Source organism: Oryzias latipes, chromosome 11 (genome assembly GCF_002234675.1).
Source record: "Oryzias latipes chromosome 11, ASM223467v1".
Taxonomy (NCBI): Eukaryota; Metazoa; Chordata; class Actinopteri; order Beloniformes; family Adrianichthyidae; genus Oryzias; species Oryzias latipes.
The window spans coordinates 8,391,966-8,415,557 of NC_019869.2; the positions used below are offsets into that span (position 1 = coordinate 8,391,966).

At 38.2% G+C, this 23,592-nt stretch overlaps 1 protein-coding gene across 6 annotated transcripts in view; it reads right to left on the reverse strand.

Annotated features, from left to right (window-relative positions):
* Positions 1–23,592, reverse strand: part of trps1 (transcriptional repressor GATA binding 1) — a 131,199-nt gene that overhangs the window by 46,498 nt on the left and 61,109 nt on the right. For all 6 annotated transcript variants that reach the window (XM_020707071.2, XM_011480779.3, XM_011480778.3 and 3 more), the window contains one exon: positions 19,547–20,345. In XM_020707071.2, coding sequence (XP_020562730.1) covers positions 19,547–20,345 — 799 coding nt within the window. The remainder of the gene's footprint in view (positions 1–19,546; positions 20,346–23,592) is intronic.

Consider the following 23,592-nt stretch of genomic DNA (forward strand, 5'->3'; position numbering starts at 1 on the left):
TGACAGCACAGTTAACCCTTTAACACCAGAGATGTCGCCGGTGAAGCCTAAATAACACATGCTCTTTGACGTACCGTAACTCTTTACAAGTTCACGCGTGCAACGTGAAACCTCAGATTTTGATGTGGAAAAAAGTGGCTTTTCCACCAATATGCAACACATTACATGTTACTAACATAAACTGTTGCATAACGGCGCAAAGCCACTTTTCACTCAACAGAGCCAGCCAATTTATGTTGATTGCACAAGCACTTCACTGCTGTAAAGTGTTGCATATCAGCGCATGGCTGGTTTTCTAAGCTTCCAAATCTGTTGGATATACGTTAATTCAGTAAACGGTTCAAGAGGTACGGTAGTCCAAAGATCAACACCAGAACCTAAACTCTGCTGTTAGAGGGTTAAACAACAAAAGTCAATACACTCCACTCAAAAAAAACTCTTGAAAAGTTTAAGCTTGGCAGAGTTGTGTCAGGTCCTGTTCTGTTGCATAGCCGCATACACAGAAAGAGAACAACAGAGAAATAGTCTTAAGGGAAATCAAGTGTACAAGATGTATCATGCCAGTGCAGCAGAATTCATAAAAAAAAAAAAAAACACTTACACAAAGAAGTGCACACAAGAACACACAAATGGAGAATATGTAATAAGTGAAAACCCCACCGGGGACAGGAAGAGAAAAAAAAGGATAAGCAAGAGTGAGAAGGATCCTTCTTAAGATTATCCCCCCCTTATCAACTATGCATGGCACAGAGATGTGCCATGTCTGCTCCAAGTTTGAGGTTGAATGTATGTTTCTACTGAAAGGAGTTAAGACCGAAAATCTCAAATCTACATTCCATCACTATGCTTGCATTACAAACACACACAGCCATGATTTTACTGCACATGCTAAAGCCTGGGGCAGTGTTGCCAACTTGCCAAAAAGCCCTTTGGCCGCCAAGGTTGCTATGGCATTACCTCTTTCACAAATACACACACACACACACCTATTCATTTCCTTACCCTCAGCCTCTCTCTCTCCACCTCTCTTACTAAAACAGGGTGCGACTGAATGTCCTTAAGCGAAGTGGATTAAAGTGTCAAGATGACTGGTAGATCCTGTGTGTGTGCGTGCATATATTGCATATTTTTTATGTGTGTGCGAATCCAAGTGGTTTTAATCCATCTTCTTATCCCTGTGTCCATCTATCTCCCCATCCATCCTTCATTTTATGTAATTGAACCTAAAATAAAGACTCATTGTACAGTTTATTAGGTTGCTAAAATTGCTCTTGATTTTGGAACATTAAATTCTGGTAGGAAAATTTCTAGCATCTCCTTAATTTTCTATTTTTATATCAGATTTACTGTTGTTGCTTTTATCTGATGTGTCTCATGACTTTTTAATCTTTTTAGCTAATGTTTAAATATGTCTTCTTTGTTCAGCAGCTTGTGTTCACCATGTGTTGATGAAAAGTCCTATATAAATAAAGTGATTGATTGATTGATAGTATACTGTACTTGGTGACCCTCTACAAATATAAATTCATTAAGACAAGACATTTCTGATTTCATGAGTCTCTTTTTTGGTAAATGTGTCTATTCTAGAATCTCCAATTGCAGTTAAACTAATATGTGATCTGAGACTTAATGACTGCGGAGGCCATTTGAATACTAGAAGGTTAGCATTCTAGTATTCAGTTCAGTTTGAGATGATTTCTGCTTTGTCCTGGAGAAGATTGTCATATGATGATGGAGTCTGAGTGTTTATAAAGCTCTGGAAATGTTCAACAAAAGTACACAATGTGTTTAAAGATGTGGCTCTTCAAACTATGCCAAGAAAACTTTTTTTTTTAACCACACAAGTACATCACTGAGGAAAAATTGTTCTCTTCTTTAATTTTGTTTTTGATCAAACTTGACTCTTGAGATCTGAAAAACCCATCCAAGAAACCAAGGATACAAACCACGTAGTAAAAAACAAAGTTGACAAATATGGCACACATTCACAAGCCCACATTTGCATATATACTATATCAGTGATGAAAGTCAGGCAAGGAAAAAATCCCTGAACTTTTCTTTGAGCGATATGGCGGGCACAGAGCGAAATTTTGGAAAAATACGTGGTCTTAGATGCATTCTGGTGCATTCTGGCAACTAGTTATTCACTTCTTTATCAAGAAACTAAGACTAATTGGAGCATCATGATTTGTCATTCAAACCCCTAGTTTGACTCTCCATTAAGGACTTGCTGGTCCTAAAAAAGAATTTGGAAAATTGCTCAAAGTAACACAATCCCACAATCTACGCTTTTCCTTAAAGCTGCAAAACATACAATTGCTAAAATATAGTAACATCAAAGCCCCAAATGGCAAAAAGAACACCAGTAACTATGATATTCTATGAAAATACCTCAGTTATTTATACATTATTTCTGCTTTAGAAATGACTGATGTACAACATCCACTTGCACTGTTTTCTCAAACTATAATTACATCAAAATATGGGATCTGCTTTAAACTATAATTCTATAACATAATACATCAATTCTTTAACACCAATACTAAGTAATCTGGGAAATATCAAAACAAACATACAAACTAAATTAAACATTGTAAACATTATTTTTTAAGGGAGTGCGGGTCCAAACCATCAAATACTTATAATTAATGTCAACTATACTGAACTAAATCATGGTAATTAGGAAATACAAATAAATTAGATAGAGAAATGTATTCAAAATAAAAACTGAAACTCAAAACTAAAATTGAAATTATTTCAAAATGTGGTTTTGAGATTATTTTACACAAAAAAGTATTTGACCTACACTACCTTAAAAATCTTTTTTTTCCAGCCAAGACCACTTCAATTTGTTTTTTATCGTCTTCTCACAACTGAGGTCGTGACCACGCTCAATAATGACGATGCCTGCCATTATTTTAACACAAATTTGATCGCAAACTCTTCAGATGTGTTTGTGAAAGTTTAGCGTGGGTCCGCCAGTTTTGGTCTCTAGGGAAGCGAGTCACCCTGACCACGTGTTTGCAGACAGAGCCAATCAGACCCGTCGACGCATCCGAAAGCAACTAAAACGTCCCGTCATTGGTCAATTAGGCCGGGAAGACGAGAGATGGCCACGACCATAGAGGAAGCGATCTGCGGAGAAATATAGAAAATAAAGCTAAAATTAGCTGATTTCAGACCATTTTTTAATCCGGAAAGCGATTTGTCCGTAGAGATCAGGTCTTTATTTCCCGGAAAGTACGTTCGGTTTGCTCAAAAACCCGGATTTCCGGGAATTCCCGGAAGACTTTCATCACTGTATATACATATATGTTTATAAATAAAAAAACATAAATATTACTGATATTGACCAATTGTGGACATTTTTAACGAAACAGTGTACTTGGAGGAGTCACGTGAACTGTAGCCCTGACTTCCTGTCATGAGTCAATAGTAGAGTAGTAGAGTGAGGTCTCTTTCTTTGCAACTGTAGTCCATCTGTTTTAAGGCTCTTAGAACCTCAGGCATCAAAGGGGCAATTTCAATCTAGGAGTCTGTGTTTACTTTTCAGCTTTCTTAAGCAGTTTTTTTTTCCAGCTTTAGAAATTTGTAAAACATCAACTTTACTGCATTTAAAAATACACTGCAGACGTAACACCAACAGGCTGCACTGTGGCGCAGTGGTTAGCGCTCTTACCTCACAGCAAGAAGGCCCCCGGTTCAAGTCCCGGCTGGGGGAACTGAACCAGAACATCAATGGGGGACCTTTCTGTGTGGAGTTTGCATGTTCTCCTCGTGCATGCGTGGGTTCTCTCCGGGGTCTCCAGTTTCCTCCCACCATCCAAAAACATGCTTCATGGATTAATTGGCTAATCTAAATTGTCCCTAGGTGTGAGTGTGAGAGTGAATGGCTGTGTGTTTGTGGACATTCTACCCTGCGACAGACTGGCGAACTGTCCAGGGTGTCCCCTGCCTTTGCCCACAAGTGGCCGGGATAGGCTCCGGCAGCCCTGTGACCCCGAAAGGGAAAAAAAGGAATAGAAAATGGATGAATGAACGTAGCATTGGATTGAAAATACTTCATCAATGACTTTTTATGGCAGCAGGTAAGGCTACATGGAAAGGCCCAACATGCATCAATTGGAAATGTCTATTTGTCTTCAGAAGACTGAAATTTACAAATATCAGAAATGACAATTCCAGAAAGGAAATAACTCTACCTTAAGTTTCACCAATTTTCTTTTTCTAATAACGAACAAAATTACTGATACCAGTAAAAGGCATCTTGTTCATCTGAAATGTTAGAAAACAGATTGTTGTATGCTTTTTCCACCCATCTTATTTTTTCCTCTGCTTCTTATTCATTCTGTTTACTTGCCCCTTAGTAGATTTCAATGATATAGTCTGTAATTTAAGCTCTGATGCAAATATTGGTGTATTAATATGTGTTTATTGTGTATTTAAAGAAAGCACGGGGAGAAAAATTCCTAATTTGATTTACAAAAGTATTATTATCCGCAGCACATTTAGTTGTAAAAGCAGAATAAATGGGTGAAATATTGGGCAGAATGATAAGTACTCTTCAGGGTTTGTTGACTATATATTTCATTTTTAAAATACCTCAAAATTTCTCTTACCAACAGTAGGCTCTTTATGGGTCGTAACGTTTCTTTATCAGTTCAACCTTTGTATTTACATTCCTATTTTTTTAACAATTTTAACATTTGGAATACAGCTGCCCAAGTTAAGAAACATTTATTAAAGTCTGTGGAAGTCTCATGTGGCATTTTTGTTTGATCTTAAAGAAAAAAGGACTCTTCTAATAAAATGTTTAAAGTTATTTGCTCAAAGTGAGACTTACTAAAGACTTGAACATTGATTGCTGATGACAGAGAAAAGGTTGTTTGCAATTCTGTTAGCAGGAAGAAATGTTTTACCAGAAACATTTAAAGTAGGTATTTGTTTTGTACCATCATTTTTAACTTTAAAAACTTTAAAAATCAACTTTAAAGAAAAAAAAAACACATTCGATTAAAAGTAACAATCCGGGCAGAAAAACTGACCAAAGTGAGATGTTGAGTAAATAACAGTATAACGAAGGCATGGGTTTTCAATTAACTATTGGTTAGGGGTCAGATGGACATTTAATCTGACCAATCAGCTCCCTAATTATCCAAGCGCTGCCAGGTTGGTGTAATCCTAGTGTGTGTGGACCTGGGGAGTGTTGCGTGTAGAAGTCTTGTTGTAGCAAAACTAACATCTGGCCTTAATATGGCTTCCATGTGTGAATGCACACTCTTAAGTCTGCATGCATGAATATGTGAGCGTCACAAGCACACAGACTCCTCAAAGAGAAGGAGAGTTGACAAAGAGAAACATACAAGGAATGAGCTCTACAAGTGCAAGACATGACAGAAGAACAAAGAAGTCTTAAAAGAGCACACAGTACATACACCTCTGTTAGTGTGTGCGCCCAGGCTGATTGTAACAGTAATTGATGTAAACGTCTAAATTACAGCTAGAAGCTAAAATAATCACTGTGTTTTACTGTTGCCATGTCAACGTGATGAAAAACACCTGGTTGTTTCTCTGGTAGGGAGGGTGGAACATATGTGTCATGGGGGCTCAGCTGAATTGCTTAAGCTTGTTTAAATATAACCACTGTACTAAAAGCACATCTCAGCAGACAGCATATTAGACTAATTCATTATATCACATTACATACTAATATTAAATATAACTGACTTCTTCATTTCAGAATTTAAAAAAAGTGTTGGATTCTTTTTCTGCTTCAAGTCATTTCTGCCTTGGTTAATCACAAAAATGTTTTATGACTGCAACAGTTATTTAAAGTTTTATTTTAGAATAAAATGTTATAGCAAAAGGTTTTTGTTTTTTTAAATGATCTTGAACAAAATTTTTTGCCATTTAAGCTTTAATATTTCCTAATTTATTTGGTTATATTTGGAAAGTATTTCACAGTTTTCAAAAGTGTGTGGGTACAACAGTTTCTTCCTCGTTTTTAAAAATAGTTTGAAGACCCCTTTTGTCAGCAGTTGTACTTTTGCTGCAGGTTTTAAATGTTTTTTTAATCAACATTTGTTAGTGCAATAGTACATTTTGATATGTAGTATTCTAGAGCTGCCATGCAGGGTGCTAGCCAGACCACCAGGGGTAATGTTAGGTAGTTTGACACACGTGCAGACAAATTCTACTTGGGAATCCAATTCGTGTCCAAGTTTCAGTTGCACCCTTAAAAGGTTGCATTGCCTGAATCTGGTCACTAAATGATTTAGTAGACTGAAGTCTTGCAGTTTTCTTTACATCTTCTTTGGTGGTGCATCGTAGTGTTCTATAGAAATAAAAAAATCTTTTACACTTGTAACATATAGGCTAGCAGTGCCACTAATGGTGTTCACCCCAGATAAAAGTGTCCCAAAAACATGGTAAGCAACATTTCCTTTTAGGGTGAAGGGTTTTGAAATACACGTTAGGAAAGTCATATGCAGACATCCATTTATCATCATCCATAGATGGCTTTAGCAATTAAGCAATTGGGCTAACAAAATAAAGTGCATTAGATACCCATGTTACAGCGGACTGAAATTTGTTTTTTTGTATAAAATTTGAAGAGGGGAGATGTCACTGATGACACAATACCAAAAAATAGACAAATAAATAAATAACACACAACCACAACTCATTGAAAGTCAATCCAAGTGTTGCATATCAGCACAAAGCTCTTTTTCCCACCGTCAGAATCAACCGTTTTACGCTAATTACATAAGAGCTTCCCTCCAGTAAAGTGTTACATATCACAAAAGCTGCTTTTCTCCACTTCAGGATCCACTGGCATTACGTTATTTGCGTGAATGATTGAAGAGTTATGATTGTCAAGACTGGAGCTAAAACTCTGGTGTTAAAGGATTAATGTGATGCATGTTCACAGCAACTTTTCACATAATCTGAAATTTTAATTCAAGACATTTTTTGCAAAAATCCAATATTTTAAGAATGTCTTTTTTTTTCTTTTTCTTAATTTATTTATTGTTTAAAGTTTGAGATTGCCTAAATGAGATTGCCTACAGAAGTTAACAGAAATAAATTATATTTAAGTTGATCTGTGAGCAAGTAATGCTTGGCTGACAACTTTTTTACACGCGTGTTGTGTTTGAAAATGGCATGCGTGCAATTCCTCGGCCCAAACATGGTTAATATGGTTAAAACAGTTTAGTTTGTTTTGCAGGACCAAATCCAATGTTCCTAGAAGACAATCAAATAGCTGTGGAGATTCTGAAATGTAACACATTCTCCCATGAACCAAACACACACTTTTCTACCAGTATCTCTTCAAATGGACATACAAAAGGACATGGGTCAAACTTAAAACAAACATACAGCCCAATTGCATTGCTGTTACATTAAACACAGACAAGATTTTATTCAGTAAACACAAAAATACACTTTCACTTTTTTATGTGTCCATCAAGGCTATGTTTATTTGAGCCCGTGTCATGTGGGAAATGTGACTACTACACAAACAAACGAAACAGCCAAGAACACACAACTGCGTTAGTGGCTGTGTTAATGCTTACGTTCAAGACAGACACTGGATGAAATCTTACACATATAAACTCATCTAGCCCATCTAGATTCAGTAGATTGTTTTTTTATTTTATTTTAATTTTTTCACTCACTCCATTAGCGACAGTAGTCAGTATGCTGAAAGGATAGCTGAGAAACTTTTTATGTGAGCTGAATTTGAAAAAAAGTCTGGAGGAAATGTTCTTTTGAGCTCTGACTGATCCCGCCTGTACTGCCCTAATGATGTCAATGGCTGTAGGGCCAGTCAATAATCCCAGTACTGTAGGTAATGCTGGAGTAGTATTCACTTAGCCGGTTCTGAAATGGTGGTCTATTTTTGTTCCAAAAGTTATTTGATGTCAGTTATAGGAAAGGCCCTGTATGCTATTTTTAGGGATAAAAGGATAGTGAAAACTAAAAAGGCCAATTCTTAAAATTCTTTAATCCTAAAGACTTATTACCTGATAATTAAATAATATAAATTAAATCAAGGTTAGGTTGCCAAGTTTTAGCAGCACCACTTGTGCTGTACTTGTTTACCATTCCCAAATGTTCCCAAATGAGAATAGATTCTTCATAATCAAAGAATTTGAACTAGGGAAGTAATGATTCGATTTAACAGTGATTCGATTCATTTCATAATTTGTGGCTGCCGATCCGATTCCTTTTTGATATTGGTTCATTTTAAACGATCCGATTTGATTCACAGACCTAAAATCATTTCACACTGATTTTCTGGCTATAGCCAAAAATTCAAGCAGTGTGACTTAGAGAGAAATACCTGGGTGCAGGTAAAGTTTTAGTTGTAAAGTTTTCTTGTATTTCTTCCAAGATCTTCAAATTTCAAATCCATTCACATTTTAGTTTAATAAAGTTCAGCCCACTGTTGTTTTTCCACATGGAAATCATCAAAAGGGAATATTACTAGAACATTTTAGCAAACTGTATGTATCATTCCAGTCCATTATGTGGACTGGAATGATGGACTGATCTTTTTTTGCTGACATCACATCTGTGTGTTTTCCACTGTGATGCACTTGGTTGGTTTTACGTTATAATAAAAGGTTGATTTGATCTAGTTAGATCGTAGGAATATAGTTTGATTCATTAATTATTTGTTGCATCCCTAATTAGAACTCTACAAAAATTTTCCTTTTGATTCTGTAGATTTCCCGGTGAGCAAAAACAAATGAACCTACACTGTTACACTATATATTTTCCGCACTAAGGTGTACTTAGTGAAGACATCTTTATGAAAAAATAAAAATAAAGTATGAATTTTGGTGGTGCTCAATTGGGGTGCGTTTTGGCTAAAGTCTGGCGATACGATACGAATCTCGATACTGTACCGAAACACATTTCCTTTCTTTTTTTTCTTCTTTTCTGATTTTGATTTTTTGATTTGAAATGGTTTATTTCAAGCAATTAAGTAGAAATAATACACATAGTTATTTGTTAAGTGAAGCTGTAGGGGTGAACTACATGTTTTCTCCTGTTTTTGTTAGGTTAAGGAGGTTAGTTTTTGTCTTTATTTTCCTTTTCCTTTGTACAGGTAAGATTACATGTTTCAGTTAGTTGGGGTTTTGTTTGTTATTTTGGCCTGGGTTCACCCTGAAGCCTTTTAGCTTAACTTTTAGTTCTTGTTGGTTGTTTATTTGTAAATAAATTTGTCATATTTTTATGGAGACATTCGTTTGGTGTTTTTTGTTACAGTTAAATTATTAGCCAAAACTTTACTTTTTTTATGTTATGCCGCCTCGGTGCCCCTAGACACAAAGGGGGCGTAACATAATTAATAATTAATAATGTTTTTTAAGTATGACTTAGAAAAAGCTCTACCTGAATTTCAATAAGTCTTTCATAGTAATAAAATTGTAAAATTCTGCTTATTTAATGATCACAATGTTAAGCACTGCAACTGTATCTTATATTTAAGTTGCTTTTACCAAAGCAAATTCACAGTGCTTTTATGTTGGTAACCTAAAATATAGAAAGTGAACAGTTAACATTGTCTGATTTCCACAACAAAATATATTTCAGTATAAGAAAAAAAATAGAATGATTGTGCCTTAACCAATAAGGTTCTAAAAGTATGATAAAGTAAATAAAGTGTTGTTTATTTTCAATAGTGCCTAATGTAGCTTCTCCAGTAGTTTTAAATGGTCCAGTTGCCTGAATGGTGCTTACAAAATAAAGGAGGGGAAAAAAACAATTCTTTCCAGAAACAATAAAGCGTGATGATGAGGCGGCATGACAGGATGAAGGAGACGCTTTAATGTGGCCCAGATGCTTTGTTTACGTGACAGTCTGCACTGCACCACTGCAGCTCAGCTTTCTTACACGCGGAAGTAAACTAGTGACGCTCATCGCCACGACGTTGGCCTTTTTTCAGAACGTTGTACACATCCCTCTGATCCATCGAATCGCTGAATTAGAATCTATTGCTGTGAGGTTCTGCAGAACTTTGGCCCGCTTTGACGACCGCATTTTAGCTGAGCTGCGTGCATTAGCTGTTGTGCAGCTGCAGTGCTTCACTCGTTCAGAACCACAATCTATGGGGTTTATATGTTCCTGGCAGCAACGTGGCACAGGGTTTCGGGTCAGTACCCTTCCTAGGTAAAAACTAAGTAGTGCATGTCTCATAACAACAAAACAAGCTGCTTCTTGCCGAGTTCTTTTGTATGGTTAAGAGCTGTTCAAAGAGGCTCAGTGGGAAGTGCTGCTAACTAGCGGTCGGAGTTTAAGTGGAAAACAAGAGTCAGACGCTGAAGGACACCCATAAATAATTACCGTAATTTCTGAGTTAAAAGCTGCTACTTTTGTCACAGGCTTTCAACCCTGCAGCTTATTCAATGATGGGGCTAATTTATGCATTTTTGTCCTTTTTTTTTTTAATGCATTTTTTCTAACGGCCGCTAGGGGCGCTCATGCAGAAATGGTAAGAGTGAGACATGGGGGGATACGGTATATGTGTCGAGGAAGATGCAAGTTTAATGGAAATTCCTGCTTTGTGTATGAATAGCACGAACAGACCCTCATCATGGAAAATGCAATAAGAAATGCACATGACGCAGCTTTCAAGTTAAAAGCAATCATAAAAAGCAGTGTGAAAAAATCCACCGTCACCACCGGGTTTGGAAAAGCCGGTCTGCTGCGTGATGGAGAGGACAGAGCAAGCTCAGGAGAGAATTTACCTCAGAGTGACACTGACAACGACAACGAAGGAGAGACTGAGAGAGAGCGTGGCGAAGAATATTTGACCCTATTCCAATCCCACACTGAGGAGGAAGACTTCCATGGTTTCAGTGCACAGGACAGGAGGAAGATGAAGAAAGCTCTGTGACTTTTTTTCTCTCTCTCTCAGTGACCTTTACGTTCATGCTTTTTTACCAGCCCTGTTGGTGCTGTTACTACCATATTGCTGCCGCGTCACAGGCACTGTTTGGAGTAGAGCTGTGACGGTGTGGGATTTTTGATCACCGCAGTGATGAAGCAGCAGGAGTTGCGGTGTCGCAGTTGATGGGACAGGGCTTTCCTCCAAGCTACTGTGCAGCTGGTGAAACAAACACCAATGAAGTAGGTTAAGATGCTTTTGTAGAAGGACAAAAGTGGTCTCTGAATGAAAATATTCTTCCTCAGCCCCCTAAAGAAGTTGAGTCTCTACCGGATCTTTTTCTGCAGCTCAAGGATGTTTGTGCAGTCAGGTCCACCTGTATCTGGGTTACCAGAAACCAAAACTAGTTTACCCTGTACATAGTTCCCACCGATAGCAAAAGAAATAAATTTAGTTCAACATGAGCCCTTAAACACCAGAGATATTACCTACAGTAATGTTTCCACTGTTTACGCAATCAACATGAATCGGCTGATTCTGATGCTGAGATAACAGCATTGTAAATTGGTTTTGCACCGACTTTTCCAGTGTAGAGTTTTGCATATCAGCGCAAAGCTGCTTTTCTCCGCTCTAGAATCTGCTGGAATTACGTTAGTTGTGTAAACAGTTCAAGCATTCGGGTAGTCTAAAGAAGGTTTAACTTCTTGGTTTTGATGGTGTAAAGGAGTGGGTTATTCTCCTTACACCACACGCTTTTCGTCGTCCCTGTAAATTGAGTCATTCCGTCTTGATATCAGCTCCTTCACCGTATTTTCATCTGCAAACCTTCCAATGGTGTCGTAAAGAATGTAGTGCAGGGGGCTCAGAACACAGCCCTGTGGGAAGCCAGAGCTGAGGCTGAGGGCCGCAGAGGTGTGCTGGCCCACTCTGATTTACAAAGTGGAATCAGACAGGAAGCATATGCAGGTAGAGTATGGAAGCCTCAAGTTGTTGAGCTTGTCCATCAGAATGGCAGGGAGTGGGGGGAATTAAACCTTGAGCTATAATCCACAAAGAACATCCTGAAATAGCTCCGCTGCTTCTCCATTGGGGAAGGAGCAGCATAGAGGGACCTGACTACAGTGTCCTCTGTGGATCCGTTTCCCCAGTAGGTAAACAGGTGCATGTCAAAGCTTGGGGCTAGTGAATGATGTAATGTGGCTCAGAACCCGTTCATAACCACTGGTATTCGTGCAGCCAGCCAGTAGTCACTTAGGGTGGAGATGTGAGATTTCTTTGGTAATGGACTATAATGGAGGATTTCAGACACAGTGGGACAGGACAGCGCCTGATTGTTCTTACTGGAATCTGCAGTCCTGTTCTGACGCTGTATAGCAGAAGTGTCAAATTCCAGGCCCAGTGTCCTACATTTTTTCCAAGTAACTGAAGTGAAAGTCCTTTTTGGCTAAACACACCTGACTCAGATAAGGCAGAATTTGAAAAAACCCAGCAGGATTTCAGCACTCGAGGCCTAGAGTCCTTTGTGATTAAAAGAACGCAATTGTTTCTCAACACTTTGTTGGTAGTAAACTGTAGCTTTGAGAATGTCCGAGAGATCTTGAGTTCGAGAAAAATAAACGGAAAAATTGTGGATTTAACAACTGCATTCTTAGACTAGCCAGCCTGCCGGATCTGCCACCCCACTTCACGTTCCTGCTAAGATCACCGGGATATTATGGGATCAGATAAACTGGGCCTTAACGCTGCATTTGGAGCAAGTTCCAATTCTTACAAGCTCGCTCCAGATGAAAATGGTATTCACAACACATAAAGGTGCATGTGACAAAACAAAACATTTATGAACAAATGAAGCACCGACTGGTAGAGCATTGTTACTGTTACTGTAACAGTGTGCACTACTACCAATAAATTATGGCCTTACATTAAACCGCTGTCTTGCTATTGTCAGGCATCATGGAGAAAATGATACTTTGCATGGTTGTTAACTGCAGAATTTTAAGATTTTTACAAAGTTATATGATTCCAACAAAATCACACAGAATGAAAGTGAACAAGTAATAGATGAGATAAATGCCCTTTTAGCATCTTTGTCTGATAAATTTTACTATTTCTTTTAGTTTCTGCTTTTATTTATTCATCAAGCCTGAATTCCTGAAACTTTACATTACCTCTGACATTATTATCCATTATTTCTCATATTTAGGGCATTTATATGCGTGAATGAGACGACCTTTCATCAACTGCAGAAACACCATATTGAGAGTCTATCACTCGAGATTTTGCTCACATTTATTTCATCTCAAATTCTCACCACATTTAAACAGCCAAATACATTTTAGGAAAAGAAAGTATCTTCATGGTAACAAATTTTGATAAAAAAAAACAATAGATGGACAAATGTCTCAACACAGCAGCAAAGTGCAACAATTATAGATCAAGTGAGTGAATTATTTTCCCATATTTGTAAAGCTAAAAATGAAAATGATTGATTTATTGTGCAAGAAGAAAATTACTTTAACCTCTGCTTCGGAGTGTGTGCGCCTTCATGTGTATGAGGCGTGCATCGATTGCTGTGTATCAGCTGAGTTGTCCTTTGACAAAAAGAAGGGAAATGAAAGAAAAAAAAATGAAATGAGAAGCAGAGAGACAGATCGATGCAGCGCAGAATAGAAACAGCAAGCAAGGAAACAAACACCAGTGCAGGATTGTGCAGTTCGGCTCTAAATGAGTACACACAAACCCAGGTGAAGATTAAATATCACATGCAGTTGTTGCTGCTTTTCTCTCCTTTTAATCTTTCCTCTTCTCTGTTAACCTGCTGACAGCATCCTCCCATCCCACGTCAATTAGAGAGTAAATGTGTATTTTGGCGAGATTCACTTTCACAGCATCACTCTCTGCCCTCAAAGGTCTCATTTAAATTGGATCTTTATGTGTTTGCCATGTCGTGCCCATATTTATTATTTGAGGCAATCCTCTGGCTTAGTGCCTCTCCCTCACCCCGCCCAATGATGGCCATACTGCTGCATTTCTATGCATGTGATACATTGCTGTTTGCGTGTGATAGTGTAAACCACAGAAACCTAAAATATTACTGTGCTGTGAGAGGAAGGTGAAAGATAGCAGCAGAGGCCAAATCTTATGAAGCTATTTAAGTAATAGGCAATGTTCAACTTCCTCTCTATTAAAATTCATATCTGTTCTGCTCTTTCCTTCACCTACACAGTCTTTTTTTCCTGTTGATCTCTTGCTGAATACATTGACTCTTTAAGCATATAAAAAAGGATACATGCAACAAAGAGAGGTGGTGTAAGTAAGGCTCATGAAATTCTGAAGAAAAACCATACAATACAAGATTTTCCCATATGGAGTGCATCTTTATAATAATGCAAAGCATTACATAAAAAGGTGTTTTAGGGTGTCTTTGTATATTTACAATGCTTTCAATTGATTTGATTCTCTCTTTTACGGTTTTCTGGTATAACACATCAAAACATGACCCTAAGTCTGACAAGGCATTGAAATTCCCCATGAATGTATTGTTTCAGTATTTTGATTTTTTTTTTTTTTTCCCAGCACCAAGTGTTTTTTCTTGTTACAGGGGGCAAAGTCTTGGGCCGTAGTCACAACTGCTTTTACAGGTGGGTGTGCAGCGGAAAACGGGCAAACCTGTATGGGGCACTTCTTAGACCGCTCGGTCAGCCTGACGAGTCAAAACCTTCAAGCTTTTTTTTTAACAGGCATGCTGTGGGCATCAGGTTGTAGTGAAAAACTAAAAGGATACGTAATAGGGCTGGGTATCACCAATAATCTCCAGAATTCACTGATTTTTCTGTTCTTTCGATTTAATTTACTTTGAATTACACGGTTTACACATTTAGCCAAATTTGCATAGAAACGCATTTATTCAAAAATGCTTTTAGCTGACTGGTTTTATTTTTATTTCTATTCTATGTTTATTTTCTTCTATTTAGTTTTGTTCTACATCATATTTAATTTGTTGTTTCTGTGTTTTTATTGTACTGTATGGTATTGTGTTTCATTGTTCAGCGCTTTGTGATTTTCTCTGGGAAAGGCGCTATATAAAGAAAACGTACTTACTTACTAGAAAGGTATTAATAATCTAAATATGTTTTTAAAGGTATTTGTATTAATACTAAACAGTTCACATACTGTAAATGTTATTATTGAAATAATAAACCAGTGAGATTGTTAACACCATACAGTGTTACTTTGTTTCTCAAATGGAGAAGCTCCAACAAAAATGAGCAGATCTTTAACATTGTAAAGGCTCTATAGTGGCTCAAATTGAAAAAAAGAAATGTTCTGCCTGTCCTGGAGGGCATTTCAGTTTGGTGACTAGGTGGAGCTCACGCTATAGCATTACAAGTTATTCCAGAATATTTGAGCTAAAACTGCTCTTTAGACCACAAAAACCTATTTTAGAAAAATGGTTCCTTAAAAGAGTTTGCAAAATTCAGGCCTGTGAGAATATAAGGCTGTTCATTGAGTCATTAATGTACGTTTAGGTCGCCCGAGCTTTAGTATTAGCTGACCTATGGGAAATTCCATTATACATTAGCATCAAGCTAGCAGACTTTGGATTTACTGCTGTTGTTAAAATAGCACTTTAGATTTATTAAAGTATATTAGTAATGCTGCATGAACCTTCCGATCAAAGTTTGATCTCTCAAAAATCTCATGAGAGTAGCATTAGGGGACCGTAAAAGAAAGACATAAAGATCAATCTCTACCTTTATGGATCAATGATTGATAGCTTGGATCGATTTAGATCGAATAATCCATTTTATTAACCTAGGCCTGGTAAGTAAGGGTAGGTGAGATGCAGGCACGTCGTATGAATATTTTTCACTTTGACCCCCTTCCCCCCAATCCTGTACAAAAGGGGCCCGTTGGTGCTGTTGAAGTGCATACCTTTGCTCGCTCCTTAGAAATTAGACAGCGTGTAGTTTGTGTGGGCATCCTACAAACACTTACTTATCAGCTGCACACCCCGCGCATGCAGCCAGTAAGGAGCCAGTACGCACCCCTCACTAATGACTAGAGTGTTGTGTACAGCGGCTTCACTCTTATGTCATAAGTGCATACATTAGCCTTAAAAGTAGTTCCTGAGACCCATAACACACCTACAAAACAATTATACATACCATTTTCATGCCATACAAGCCTCAAGAAAACTGCACGAGTCAGCTGCCCTCCCCTTAAGATCCAGACGTTCCTGTGAACGACTCTCCAAAAGCCCAGAAAACCTCAAAAACTCACAGCACCTGTACCGTTCAACCGCCCGTACATGTTTAAGTGACTACGGCTTTAGTTGAGCGAAGTAATTCCCACATCCATGAAGTCTGTAATAGAAAAAAAGTAATAAACTCAAATATTTTTTTTCAGTGTTCACATTGTTCTGAGGCTCAGTGGTAAACACAGGAATGACAAATTCTATGGGAAAATAATAATGAGTTATGAGAGTGTTTTAGGTTTTACTGTACAAACAGCCAAACCAAAATGAGCTCCCTGTTGAATTGATTATTTATTTATTTATTTTTAGAAAACACTAAATATGTATAAGCAGTAAGTAATTATTTCAATCTCTGCTTGATTGTTTTATGCAGTCAACGCAGCTGTTTTCTTTGTAAGCCATCACATTTATTTCGGATGCTCTACCTCCTAAAACAATAACAAATTCTAGAACTCTTGATTTTTATTATGGAGAAAGCAAGAGAGCAGGGATTGTTTTCATGCCTCATTAACTTGCCAGAAAAAGACAACAAGGAGTTTTTAGGAGCCTAATTTGTGGTTTACACATCAAGATAAAACCATGACCAGCTCAAAAATCAATGCCTTCCAACCTGTCAGCCAACCTGTCATTTCAAGGTATTTGAAAACTGGAATGATAACAATATCTTCCTCTTTTTGAATTTTAATTAATTAATTAATATTTTGCTGTTTTAAGCCCCTCACAAGCCTAAGCTAACATTAGTGTAGCAAAAAAGAAAAAAAAACAGCGGGCATAGCAGAGCAGTTTAGAGCCAGATGGCAGGTCAGATGAAGGAGATGAAAACGTACATGGATGTTTGTCTGCAAGTGGAGGATTTAGAACTGGAGCGGAAAAAACTCGATTTTGGCCCGCCCACAGCAGTAGCTGCGTCATAAGGCTGAGTTTTTTTAAATATCCGGTTTTCATCTGCTCCTGATCGACGTGATTTGAATAAATACTCAGAAACGCAGTTTTAATCTTGAATTGTTTTCTACATGTCCTTTATTATGAGATAAATGCTTCAAGAACATGTTAAAAACACCAAAATGGGAGTGAGTCTTTAACCCTTGTGCTATCCTAGGCACTTTACCAATTAGGAGTTGGGTCATCTAGACCCACTAGACCAGGGGTCGGGAACCTTTTTGGCCAAGAGAGCCATAAATGCCACATATTTTGAAATGTAATTTCGAAAGAGCCATACAATAATGTAGTGTCCCTTCCCCACACTGAGGCACGGAGACTTAACCTCTTTTAAAGTTCTTTATTCCGATTACTGCAGACCGCAACAAACGCCGTTCAATTAATTCAGCAACTCCTGAATCTCTCCCGCCGACACGAAAGCGCTTCTCCCAACTTTATATTCCCCTGCTCCCGCTGCAGCCCTCCCATTTCCCTTATTCGGCCCATAGCTGAACCCCATTGGTCCAAACTACCTAACAACAGGCTGAGCGACAGAACTGAGGGCCAATCAGAGCTCTGCTTGACGCGTTCAATGAACTCCAGAACTTTTAACGCGGCCCAACAGCCATCCAACTCAGTCCGCGACAATTTGTTTAAAACTAAATATACAAGTGAATGTGTGCATTTGATTTAATTTCAACATTTTTAAAGTACAATAAGTCTGTGGATTCTTTTTAATAACATTGTTATTCTGTTGCTAATAAATGATGAGTATTTCTCGTGGTAGTTTTGCTGATGGTCTAGTCTGGTTGATACGTGGTGAGTTTCTGCTTCGTTCAGGCGTTGAGACTTTAAACGTGATCGTAGGTCTGAATGTTCTGTAGATGTGACAAAGACGGCTCACATGCAGACGTGGAGCCAAACACACACTCACACGCCGCAGTGAGTGACGGGCAGCGGGTTTACGTTTTTACAATCCCTGCGCGATTCACCTGCTGCCTGTCCCCACAACACCTCAGCCCCACCCTCTGCTTTCTCCCTCACACATCCCATCCCCGCATCTGCGCGCTCTTTCTCAGAGACGGGAGCGCGTAGTTATAGGCACGGCAATTCACAGGTTTCAGGCTGGTACAAACTCTGTGAAATAATAGATAATAGTAAACTGATAGTTTTTTCTCCAAGCACCGCTACTACTGCGCGCCTCTGGCATCGCATCGCGCCCGAGAAGGACTGGTCTAATGAAAAAAAAAAACTATAATTAAAGATTTGTCTGCGAGCCACATGTGACCATCAAAAGAGCCATATATGGCTCGCGAGCCATAGGTTCCCGACCCCTGCACTAGACAGTGCGCTGAACCTTTTTTCTTTAACGATTAGTGATCTTCACTGGTGTCCATGGATTACATGAAATCTTTCCACCTTTATCCACCTTTGTCATGGTAGGGAGAACACATCAATGTAAGGGTGGGGTCATCTGGACCCCATAAGATAGCACAAGGATTTTAAAGGGATTTAGTGCGTAAAACTTTAAAACTGATAGGCGCTCTGGCACTGAACATTGCTGAAATTCTGTCTGCTTCCACATCTTCATCTGAGGCTGTTTTGATCAGCATCAGTCTCTCAGTCTGACACGGAGCCCCACCTACAGTAATGAGTAAACCTCTTGCATTCCCACCCCGCCCAGCCTGTCGGATCGCTGCCTTTGCCTCACACAGACACAAAAATATACGTATAATATCCAACAAGCCACACCCCGGTCTGAACAAAGAAGCCTTAGACTCAACATGTGCATTTCTACGCCTATGTACGCCAGCATTCTTCCACAACACTACCATTCACACGTGTCCATGTCACCGAGCTGTCCCACTCATGCTTTTGAGTTTTTTCTGATCTAATGGGATCAAAGGAAATGAGCCCTGTGGCGCTGGCCAGCCACAAACTATTCCTGCCAGTCTGTGACATCACCAAGGAATGAAAAGCACTGCAGTCCATAAAATAGGGTGAGGGAACTGAATGACAGGTAATACTCATGGGAACTGCCACTTTCCTTCCATGTTGCCATACCAACATGCAACTTTCTCAGTCACAGTTTTTCCCGATGAACAAAAACGAGAAGTGAAAGCAGCTCATGGGGGACATAAAATAGTCATGAAATGATCCCAAAACTGATGAATGCATGAATGTATTGGGCACGCCCTTTAACATTTTACTGGCAGGAGCAAAGTTGCGTAAGTTTTCTAAATATGATAAAAGAGGAAAACAAACTGATTCAAAGAAGAGATGACTTAAAGACGAATTAGCAGAGGCAGCCTGACAACTAACAGACTCAGAAAGGGAAAAAGCAAAAATAAAGCCTTAAAGGCTTTTCTTCAGAGCTACAGTGAAACACTTAAGTGTGCGGGTAAATGAGAGCAGGTAAAAGACAAACCACTGACAGGTGAAACAGGGGTGCATGCACATGTTCTACTCACCCGCAACAGGGATTGGGACTCCTCCTTTGTCGGCCCTCCTTTTCCCTCCTGTGGTCCTCCTCCACCACCACTCTCACTTCCTCCTCCACCACCTGTGTACTGTTGGGGTGCAATTTGGCTCTGCTTCTCTGCTCCACCTCCACTTGGAGCATTTCCTCCCGATCTTCCTCCTATTTGGGAGAGCTGGGACTCCCCCAAATACGACTTAGTATCTCCCAAAAATGACTTGGTGTCTCCCAGGTAAATCATCCCAGGTAAAGCCACGCCCCTTTTCTTCTGTGAGGCATCGTGATTGGGCGAAACAAACGATAATGAGAGGGAGGAGTGGAAAAGGGACGGGGTACGACTTTCCGCTCCTCTGTCCACTCCTTTTTCAGGCCCCATTTGTTCTTTTGGAACCCAGAGTAGTCCGTGGGCCTGCTCGCCCCCCCTCTCTCCCAGTCCTCTAGCCTCCCCAAGAACCCAGCCCTTTTCTCGCTCTCTTTCTTTGTCGTCCCCCCTTTCGCTTTTTACTGCCCTGCATGCCTCCTCTCTGCCTCCTTCTGCCAATCCTCCCTCAGGTGGTGCGAGAGAGTAGAGGAGGCGCAGGTCCCCCTTGCTTTCTTCTTTAATGGCTAAGGTAGAAGGAGCTGAGCAGCCATTGGTCGAGAGCGTCAGCGATGGAGTCAGCGTGGTGGGCAACGATCCCGACGCGGGAGTCGAGTCGTGACAATGGGAAGAGTTGAAATGGTCAAGAAGTGCAGATGAATCGGGAGCCGTGAAGTCACAGTGTCGACAACGACAACACGCATGGACACGCCTGCAAGAAGAACACAGCATTAAAGTCTCACTTACCTAAGGACAAACACGTAAAGGCCCACTACGATGAAAACTATCTTTTTAGTGTTATTAGCATGTTCTCGTGGTATTAATCTGATGATGGAAGACATATATAAAGAAAATTAATCTGGGTATTTTCTTTTTTTCAAATTGCCTAAAAACGGCATTATCATAATGAAAAGACCAATCGGATCACTTAAAATAGATCAAAAGATGATCGGTGTGGACTTGATCAAATACTATAATTGAAGCTAGGTAAACAGATTTTGAAATCAATCTTAACTCACTGGAAAGTATCTGTCTTTATCAACTATCTTTCAGTTCTATAGGTAGCGAGTAAAACTGCTCACAATCTAAAGCAACGTCACCCAAAAAAAACAAGTCAATGAAAAAAAGCACTTGGTTTTTTCAACCACAAGGGCAACATTTCATAGAGTTTGGAGCCAACAAGTGACTCACCATCCAGCTGAATTACAATAAATGACCTATGAATAGTGAGAAATATAAATGGATCTGAATGACAAGCACTGAATAACCCATCAAGAAACCACCTTCATTTCCTGTTGGCAAAGCCCTGAATAATCACCTCTACATCTCAGACACCACATTGGGGTTTTTCCTGGCACAGATGCCAGCAGCGGTGCCTCTTGTGTGGGCCAACAAGTGAAATCAATAAACTATTTATATTGCAATCTTGAACTGCTGTTTATGGCTGAGATTGATTGGGTAAGTGCAGGCAAAAAAATGTACACTGAAATAGTATAAGAAATGTTAAGAGGGTGCTGTCAAACACAGTAACACCAACAAAACAGACAAAACACACTCTAAAACTCCATTTAATTAGGGTTTTTTTGTGGTAGTATGAAACCAACCATGCTAAAATAGGATAATAAGTTGGTAAAGTGACATAATTTGCTCAAAAAACTACTATATTATTCCTTTGACTTATTTCCAATGATGGCGTGTTATTGATTTGCAACATACATTTTTCAGAGCACCCAAGATTTAAAAAAAAAATATGTTCAAATGTAGGACACTATAAAGAGCAGGGGGGAAAATCCCTTTAAACAAATCTCTATGTAGCAAAGAAAAAAAAAAAGAATATTAAATTATAAGAATCTGACATTTACTTAACTAGGAAAATAAAACTCTTGACATTTAAAATTACTGACCAAGACAGGCAGCAGTTAGAGAAACACTCACTGCAGCGTAAAATTTCAAAATAATATTCACGAATAATACCTAAAATAAAGCTCACATAGATGGGCACCATACACAAAAAATGAGATTATGTGCTTAAATAAAAAAAAACCTAAATATAAATGGAATCATTTATTTTTGCATTTTATTAATTGAAAAACATGTTAATAAGTTGGTGGAAATTCCAACTACATCACCTATTCTTGCACTTTTTAATCAAATTGTTATATTATAACACAACTTTAGCAATTAACACACATATTTCTTATCACCAGCATCAAAAGGGATATTTGCATTAACATTTAAAGTATAAAAGTATTAAAAAAGCAACACTTCAAAGCAGATTGAATGCTAAGCTCTCTGTGCTACTCTTCAAAAAAAGGCTGTTTCTGATGTCAGTCAGTGAGCTTTTTCTTTTCCATTAGGCTAAATGAATCCACACTGGGAGGATTGAAATCCATGAGAACTTCAAAAGAATATTAATAACCAAATCAAATAACGCACAAAGAGAGAAGCACGGTATTTTTTTTATTACATTCTAAATAGTATTTCTGACCTCTACAGCTTCACGTTTACTTTAAAAACCCTGTATGTTTTTCTGTCAACGTCTTATCTTTTGTTAATTATCTGGTCCAAAGGCAACAAAAGTAGTTTAAACACTTAAGGCAAGTCTATAGAGAGTCATAGACGCACCAAGCCTCAATTTAACTCAGATTAGAATTTATAATAGTTCTATTTTAGCATTTAAGAGTCCATGTCATACATTTCAAAGAGGTTAAGTTAAGTATTTGTGGAATTTTTATTTTATTTTCACATCCTCAAATTACAGTAAGCGATGAAATAAGCTGATAAGCTAATTTGTTTATTTCGACAGAGGGGAAATAGCATTATTATCTATTTTTGTTGGTCTGTTCATCTCTGGTGATGTCCTATCATTTACATTTCATCAAACAAACAGGTGGCTATTGTTTGGCAGGTTCCAAAACTTTAGAAACTATTTTTTTGAGAAGCTTAATCAAACCAAACATTAAATTAAATAAATAAATAAATACTCCTTACAGGGTTGTATTGTCTATCATAAGTCATCAAAGTGTACTTGTTTATTCTGTTAACTGCATTTGCCACTAAGTTGCTCTGTTCTGTATTAAAAACCTTATATAAACATTTACAGCTTTGTTATTCTAACTTGTGGAAAATGTTGGCTTCCTTTACATTTTCTTTAATTTAAGCTCCAAGAAAAAGTTTGCTAAGTGCCTGAAGGGTCAGTTGTGTCCTTGTTGGCCTGCCTTCTACCACTCACTTCTTCCCTTTTTTGTGTTTATCTGTTGTTTTAGGGGTTGTTTTCTAATTTTGATCCCCCTCTAACATTTTATCTTACATTTTAGTTTTGACAAAAAAAAAAATCATCTCTAAAACTACTTTTTATTGCTTGTACTGGGATAAATTCAAGACAGCTTTAATGCTCCATCTGGTGTGAAACACATACAGATGCTCTGCAACCCCATTGAGATAAATACATTGGAACAGTTGAGGGATAGGTAAAGGCTCGATCGTGTTATTTCATAAAGAAAATAGATATCAGCTGAAGGAGGATATGGACCTATATCTAATGTCTGCAGACATAACAGCGAACAGAACTATATAAACTTTATTTAAACCCAGTAGAACAGGGGTGGGACTGTATAAGTTCGCTTCCTTCCACTCCCTTTCAAGCAATATTTAAATTTTATGTCTAATTATTCCAAGTTTGATTAGTTATTGTATGAATGTATAACTGATGATTGTATTGTTTTTGTGTATTATTCCTATTTGATTGCTTGAAATAAACCATTTCAAATCAAAATCAAATCAAATCAAACCCAGAAGAACAGCTGTTAATCAGAAGAAGGAATACCAACCTTGGTCATTCGACAGAATATGGACCCTTTTTTATTCTATTTCACAGCATTACCTTATTATAAAAAAATAAATAAAAACAATAATCAAATAATAAAAATGAAATAAATGATTAATTAATTATGGAAAAT